Consider the following 8,506-nt stretch of genomic DNA (forward strand, 5'->3'; position numbering starts at 1 on the left):
TATTATAAAGATGTTAATGACTACTGTTTATACAGCGATTACAGAATCCCTTGTATCATAGTAATATTTGTATCAGTAGTAGTAATATAGCATATTAATATTATTATAATTACACCTCTTATAGAGAGCCAATAGCACAAATAACTGCATTCTAAATCATCAATGTTATTCACTGTTACCCATCTAGAAGTTGTTCTTATTGTTGTACATTTACAACTGATAATGATGATAACAATAAAAGCCATCTCCGACCAGCCAGTTATCGCAACAGTGATCTGTGATTTATAACCAGTGCATAGGTCCCCTTTTTGCTTCCGGCATGACTGGCTTCTTTCTGTAATTGCTTCTCTTTTAGCCACTCTTGTACTCATAGGTGTGTAGGTGATATCACATGTGATCATATTGCTTAATCTGCTCTTGTAATTGTAGGTGATGTTGTCTCTAGCAGAGTTATCCGAGGGTGTGCAGCACCAAAGACGTGCAATGGGTCATTTCTGTCACTCCTACACCAGTTTCAAGAACCTCAAGTGTTTTGCTGCAGTGGAAATTTGTGCAACAGACGCACATTTATAGAAATGCAGAATGCAAGCCATGGAGTTTCCAACAAACCTTCCTCTGATGGCCTCTCCGAGCACTCTAGCCATGTTACGTCCAATTCTTACATCTACAGTGCTGCCAATACTGCAAATGGCAGTGTTGTGGGCACCACAAGTATGGAGGGAAAATCAAATGTGACCCTTTCGGACAATGAAAACATCCTGAACTCAAAAAGCAATATGTCTATCACAAACTACTATGAAGACAGTACTGCAGTCATGGACTCTGGCACCAACTCAGATCTTACACAATTAGAAGATCAGCAAGACAGTGGGTATGATCCTCAAGGCCAAACTGACATACAAATAACTGATGACTTAATTTTGTCCAAACAGGGAATGCCTTTAGATGACCTTGATCTTAATGTTTCAGTTTCCAGTATGTCCTCCGATCTTTACCAGAGTGGGGTTGATGAAGATGATTACTCCACAGGTGGTTCCGAAAATGTTGTCCAGTCTCTAAAGCCATCTGAAAGCAACAACTCTATTTTCAGTAACTCCTCAACAGGTTTCCTCAGCGGCCCACCTGATATTGCTATCTCCAGTGACAATGGCAGTGCTTCCATTTCAGGAGTATCACCAGGAAACAAGAATAACTCAGTTTCCAATAGTTCATCAGTTTACCACCCTGGTGTTAATGACACAGTCCTTTCCAGTAATGATTACAACTTTGCTCCCAATGCAGGAATGGCCTTGGGAGGCAGCAATGACTTAAATTCCAAAAACCTTTCAACAGTTTCTCCTATTGCCTCTTCAACAGCTTCACCTGTTACCTCAGCCTTCAATAATACTGTCAGTGGTTCCTCAATTAGTCATCATATCTCAGAAATATTGACAGGAGGCACCAATGGCTCAGCGTCCTTTAATTCTTCAATGGATTACCATAACAGCTCTGACCACATAGGTCTTAGTGGTATCACCTCCCCCTCATTGACACCCCCAGGAGTTACCAATAATTCATTTTCGCCCAGTTCCACAGTACTTTACAGTAGCTCTGATAATACTGATGTCCCCACAGGTAATTCAGGTATTAACAGTACCTCCTCAGATGGTTATGAAGTCACTACCCATACTCCTATCTCATCTGCAGGTGACAACAGCAGTGCACCCCTTGCAGGGATATATTCAGGCATGCACAACGTTTCACTTTCCAGTAGTAACTCAACCGTATATCACAATGTCACTGAACACACCACTCCCTCTCCTGGCACCCACAGCACTGCTTCCTTCTCAGCAATGTCTGAGGACAGTCACAATGTCTCAGGTTCCAATAGTTACTCAGTAATTTACAATAATATCTCAGGCCTGAGTGATCATGACACAGATACCCATAATAGTACCGCCTATTCAGGAAACATAGCAGGAGGCAACCTGTTAGACTCCAACAACTCCACCACAGTTACTCCTATGAGCTCAACCCTTAGTACGGTGCTCAGTGGAAACCAAACTGGTGTACATAACTCAACAATATCATCAAGCGTAAACGATGGCTCTAGAGTAGTCATTTCATCAATGGTCTACTATAATGCTTCTAACCACACAGGCCATGATAGTGCTGCCTCCTACGCATCAATGTCGTCAGGAGGTCCTAATGACTTGAGTTACAATACTTCGGCAACACATTATTATAGTGGCTCTGATATAAATATAGGTAATGACAGCATTGCCCCCAGTTCAGGAAGTAACTTGTCTACCACCTCCTATGGTGAATCCAACCAGACTACTACTACTCCCTCCAATCATCTCCTTAACATCACAGTGCCTGAAACTATTATTTCATATCCCCATGGCTCGAATGGTGGATTTGCCAGCACCAGTCCCCCTACCAGTATTGAAATGAGTACGTCCCACTTAGGAATGAGTGCAGGGGGAACAAATGACTCAGCTTACAATATCTCTTCCAGTGACTACAGTTACTCTGGATCAGTTATGCCTCTAGGAGGCCACAATGAGGGGATTTCTAATGCATCCTCAGCCATTTACCACAGTGACTCGGAGCATGCTGGCCTCGCCTATGGTGACTTTAAAAATTACTCTCTTTCAGGAATGCCATCAGTAGGCCACAATGACTCACTTCCTAATGTTTCTTCAATCATTTACCACAGTGGCTCAGAGCATGCGAATCTCTCCGCAGGGGACCACAGTAATGGCTCCCGTACAGGAATGCCCTCGGTTGGCCACAACGACTCGATTTCTAATACATCCTCAACTATGTACCACAGTGACTCGGAGAACGCCTATGGAGACTTTAAAAATGTCTCAGGAATGTCATCAGAAGCCCACAATGACTTGCTTTCTAATGCATCCTCACCAATTTACCACAGTGGCTTAGAACACAGTGGTCTCTACACTGTAGAGCTCGGCAATGGCTCCCTCCCAGAAATACTTCCAGGAGGAGGCAATGACTCAGTTTCTGATGTTATCTCAGCCACTGTTCTCTCAACTGGTGCCAGCAGCAATGACTCTTTGTCAGTATACCCACCAGGTAGCCACAATGACTCTCTTTCTAATATATCCTCAGCCGTTTACCACAGTGACAAAGACCACGCTTATGGTGACTTTAAAAATGTCTCTGCCTCAGGAATGCCATCAGAAGGTCACAATGACTTGCTTTCTAATGCATCCTCACCAATTTACTACAGTGACTCAGAGCATGGCTATGGTGACTTTAAAAATGACTCTCTCTCAGGAATGCCATCAGTAGGCCACAATGACTCACTTCCTAATGTTTCTTCAATCATTTACCACAGTGGCTCAGAGCATGCGAGTCTCTCCGCAGGGGACCACAGTAATGGCTCCCGTACAGGCATGCCCTCGGTTGGCCACAACGACTCGATTTCTAATACATCCTCAACTATGTACCACAGTGACTCGGAGACAGCCTATGGAGACCATAAAAATGACTCTGTCCCAGGAATGTCATCAGAAGGCCACAATGACTTGCTTTCTAATGCATCCTCACCAATTTACTACAGTGACTCAGAGCATGGCTATGGTGACTTTAGAAATTACTCTGTCTCAGGAATGCCATCAGAAGGCCACAATGACTTGATTTCTAATGCATCCTCACCAATTTACCACAGTGGCTCAGAACACAGTGGTCTCTACGCTATAGAACACAGCAATGACTCTCTCCCAGAAGTGCCTCCAGGAGGTGGCAATGACTCTGTTTCTGATGTTATCTCAGCCACTGGTCTCTCAACTGGTGCCCACAGCAATGACTCTTTGTTAGTAACCCCACCAGGTAGCCACAATAACTCTCTTTCTAATATATCCTCAGCCGTTTACCACGGTGACAAAGAGCACGCTTATGGTGACTTTAAAAATTACTCTGTCTCAGGAATGCCATCAGAAGGCCATAATGTGCTTTCTAATGCTACCTCGCCAATTTACCACAGTGACTCCGAACACAGTGGTCTCTACGGTGTAGTACTCAGCAATAGCTCTCTCCCAGAAGTGCCTCCAGGAGGTGGCAATGACTCAGTTTCTAATATCTCCTCAAACATTGGTGCCTCCTCTGTTGATTATCACAAAGAATCTCTCTCAGGAATGCCACCAGAAGGCCACAATGACTCACTTTCTAATGTTTCTTCAACCAGTTACTCAGAGCATCATGGTCTCTCAACCAGTGACCACAGTAACAGCTCTCTCCCAGGAATGACCTCTACAGGTCACAATGGCTCGGATTCTAATACTTCCTCAACCACTTACCATAGTGGCTCAGAACACGCTGGTGTCACTGCCGTTGACTACAAGAATGACTCTCTCGCAGGAATTTCCGCAGACCGCCACAATAATTCACATTTTAATATTTCCTCAGAGCACACTGGTCTACACTCTGGTGAATACAAAAATGACTCTTTCTCAGGAATACCTTCAGAAGACCACAATTACTTGCTTCCTAATATGTCTTCAAACAGTGGTCTTGCCTCTACTGACTACAACAGTGACTCCCTCTCAGGAATGCTATCTGAAGACCGCAATGTTTCGCTTTCCAATATGTCCTCAAACAGTGGCCTCTCCCCAGGTTACTACAACAGCGGCTCTTTCTTAGGTATGCCTCCGGGAGGCCACAATGACTCACTTTCCAATATTTCCTCAACAATTTACAACACTGGCTCAGAACACAATGGTCTTTCCACTGTTCACAACAACAATGACTCTCTCTCAGGAGTACCATCCGAAGGTCACAATGACTCACTCACCAATGTCTCTTCAAACATTTACCACAGTGGCTCAGAACACACTGGTATTTCCAATACTGACCACAGCAATGGCTCCCTCCCAGGAATGTCCTTAGGAGGCCATAATAACTCTGCTTCAAATAGTTCAACTCTTTACCACAGTAGTTCTGAGTATTACAATTTCTCCATTCATGGCCTCGACAGTGCCCTGCTCGCTGGAGCATTCGCTAGGAACCCAAGTTCTAATAGTTCTTTGCCTGTTTCCCATGTTAATCCCAACCACACCAGTATGACAAGTGGCCACAGCAGTGTATCTCACTCAGAGACAACCGCAACAAGCAACAATAGTTCCCCACTGGGTTACCACACTGGTGCCAACCACACAAGTATCTCCCACGGGGTGAATGAAAGTAGTGGCAGCAATATGAGTGCATCTTTCTTAGGTGCCAGCAGTGACAGTTTCCCGAATCGTAACTCCTCTACAATGAACACCAATGCGCCCCACCATGAATCCTCACCTGAGATATCCTCAACAGATTACCCTAGTAATGTCTCAATGCATAACGTTTCTGTTGAAACAGTCTCATCTTCGTACTTCGACAGTGCAGTCAATACTGACATCCTCTACAGGGGCGATCCGAACGGGACCTCAGGCCTCACTATGACCCCTACCACAACAACGAAGGCAGGAACTGGCAACAACATATATACTACAAATAGTCATCCTGGAAGAATAGTTAACACATATGTCTTCTTAGCTGTGGTCATTTTGGGACTGATGTACTGAATACCTCTCCATAGCATATTGTGTATAATACTTATGAGAGTTCTTTAGTTCTTTTGAGACTGAGAACTTGAAAACAGGTTTGGATTGCAAATTGAAAATTATGCTTTGGAGAGAAATGTAAAAATCATATGTGATCACCTGTTTTATAGGGTTGCCTTTTTCTGATGTCAGTTAGAAGGCGATTCCCAATTGTGAGGGCCACAACAAATAAAGCTGGTTCCCCAGCCTTGCATTTACAAAAATATTGGCTCTGGATTCCAAGCAAAGCGACTTCAAGAGATGGTAGAGCCTACGCCTGTGTGTTATGAAGGAAGGGTCCACCTGGTAAACACTCAGGAGGCCAGTACAGAGATTCTTAAAAAGCAGAGCCTGCTGCACCAACAACCAGTGAAAACTATGTTGCGTGATTGAAATAAGATCATTCAGGGCAGTAAATCACAGAGGATCTCAAAAAAGTAAGGTTACATTGTTTTTGCCAGTTGTCCATTTACGAAATTACTAATCCTTAAAGAATGGCACATTTGGGGTCAGAAGTTTACTATCACCTTTCAACACAATTGATCTTAAGCAATAGTGACCATCACATTTGAAAGTTAATGGTCTCTGCTCTGGAAGGTGATAGCTGTTGAAGACTTCATTTCTGGAGCTGTTGACTTCAGTAGAATACCACAGTTCCAGAAGTATCTTCTGCTTTAGTGTTAATTTCTCTAATGCTCTTAGGTAATAGTTGCAAGATCTCCTTAAGCACATCGTTTTGGAATCTGAATAATATGCAGTTAAGTCTAAATTAAAAAAGAAATTGTCTGCCTTAAATTCATCACTGTTCTGATCAAATTTGGGATCCATCCAGCATTAGCTGGATTGTTAACCTCAATGGGAAACCTTGGATATTCATGTGAATCTTAAGGTCACCATTTTCAGGGTTGTGTAGAAACTATGACCTGTTGCTACTTTGTCCTGTCGCTAGGTTAGGTCTTTCTGTAGGACTGTTTGGTTGCAGATGCTCTAAACAGATGTCGACATGTGTTCTGCTGGTTTAGTGTAATGCCTTTTCGTGCTTGCCAGTTCCAGATGTGTTTGTGTTTCTCCCTTACTCTGTAAGATGGTGTAACTGTGGTTATTGTGCTACTAAAGGCAAGTCACACTGCATTGTTAGCACTAGTCTGTGCTAACTCATCATGTATCCTGTGGATGTATTGTTCCAGAGACAGCTTTTATAGAAATTGTTTTTCAAACAGTCTATGCAATGAGATTGCAAACTCTTTGATTGAATGCAATATTATTTGTGAATTCTGTGCCTCTATAATTATAAAGAAATAGTTCACAAACAAAATAAAAAGACTGTGTTTTATTCATAAAGAATTTGACGTAGTGATAACGTGATAGTCGCGGAGTGGATTGAGCAAAGGCTTCATGGACATATGGTAAATAAAATCAAAGTCTGTTGTTGGAGCCATCTACTGCAGGATCCTTGCAGCCTCAAAGATGAGGATGGACTGAGAAGACCTATTCATGCTCCACTAAGCACAGCTCAGCCATCATTAGTATTTCTTCCTCCTCCATGTACATTTTATACATGTTGCACATTTTAGGGAAGGCAATTCCAAACGTGGGGCACCTGGTCCTGTCCTGGGTGCCTTGTTGCCTTTCTTGACCACAAAACTACCACAGTAAGGAAGCTACATTGTTTCTAAGATAGCAAGAAACATTTTTTTTGGTTCCATGCTGACTAACCAGATTGGTTGAAATACCATTGACTTTGAGATGGGTTGGCGTCCGTCCAACCAATCAGAAGTGGTCTGATATTCTAGCCCTGTACAAGGAGGAGATGGTGATTATGATATAGGAAAAATGCATTAATTCTAAATCGGCTGACCACAATCCTAAACCTTATGGATTTTGTCAATTTCAAAGTTTGCTGAAAATATTCTCCACCTTTATGTTGTAACCCAAGGAGCCAACGGAGGGAGTAAATAGATGCATGCTTTGTGTGTGTGTTATTTTGTCAGGGAAGTCTGTGCTGCCCTATGGGTCCTATAGAGGACAGTAATGTGATGCAACCTTGAATCAGGTCGGTCAGCAATATGTTTCTAAGATAATTTTCCAAAGCAAGAGTTGGATTGGAGCAGGAGTATTCAGAGTTTCTGGTGCATCATCACCACACCTGGTAATGTCTTCATTGGACCTACAGACTCAATGCTGCAAAGTGAGTTGTGGGGTGACATGGAGAAGTGGATTCAAGAAGACAGAAACTACACTGGAGACATGTTTGTAAAACATAAGAGACAACAAACCCTGTGGGGGGCTTCAATTAAGGTCGCTACCTTTCTCAGAGAATAATATCAACCAGATGCGTTTGTTCTGGGGGTTGTAGAAGTGCCGGGAGCTGCTACTACATTAACAGTTTGAGTACAATCCTTTATGTTCTGTTTTAAGACAGCTTTAAACATGTATTAAGAATAATGAGGTAGCATTACAATTCTTTGGACGTCCATTCGTCTTCTATTTTTTTATTTTATATATTTTAACGGTGTTAAAAATACAAGATTTGATTTTTTTTCCTAATTTTTTCTCCTGTTTTGTAATTGAAATACAGTGCAGGCTGGTAAAATCATGGCCAGGAGTCAACCCAAGCTATATCCTCCACCTTGGAACTGGCCCAGGGTAATTTTAGCAACTAAGGGGCTTATTTAGGAGCCCTTGCAACACTTTTGCGCTGCCGCTGCATCACTTTTTGTGGCTCAGCAGCAGCATAAACAATGCTCCATGTTGCGCCATATTTACAAAGGGATGCACAGATGTTTCACATTGTAAACACCTGCATCACGTTATACCTGCACCTAGTATAATGTATGAAGGGTAGGCATACCCTCATAAAAAAGCCCCATAGAAGTGGTGCATTTGAAACTATAAGATTTCAGTGCGCCACTTCTAGGACG

The 8,506-nt window shown here is 42.7% G+C and overlaps 1 protein-coding gene across 1 annotated transcript in view; it reads left to right on the plus strand.

The window, feature by feature from the left end:
* Window positions 1–8,132, plus strand: part of LOC144770762 (uncharacterized) — a 51,317-nt gene extending 43,185 nt beyond the window's left edge. The window contains exon 7 of the mRNA XM_078655510.1: window positions 430–8,132. Within this exon, the coding sequence (XP_078511636.1) occupies window positions 430–5,567 (5,138 nt within the window). The 3' untranslated portion in view covers window positions 5,568–8,132. The remainder of the gene's footprint in view (window positions 1–429) is intronic.
* The last annotated feature ends 374 nt before the right edge of the window (window positions 8,133–8,506 follow it).

The sequence above is a fragment of the Lissotriton helveticus genome, chromosome 7 (assembly GCF_964261635.1).
Source record: "Lissotriton helveticus chromosome 7, aLisHel1.1, whole genome shotgun sequence".
Classification (NCBI taxonomy): domain Eukaryota; kingdom Metazoa; phylum Chordata; class Amphibia; order Caudata; family Salamandridae; genus Lissotriton; species Lissotriton helveticus.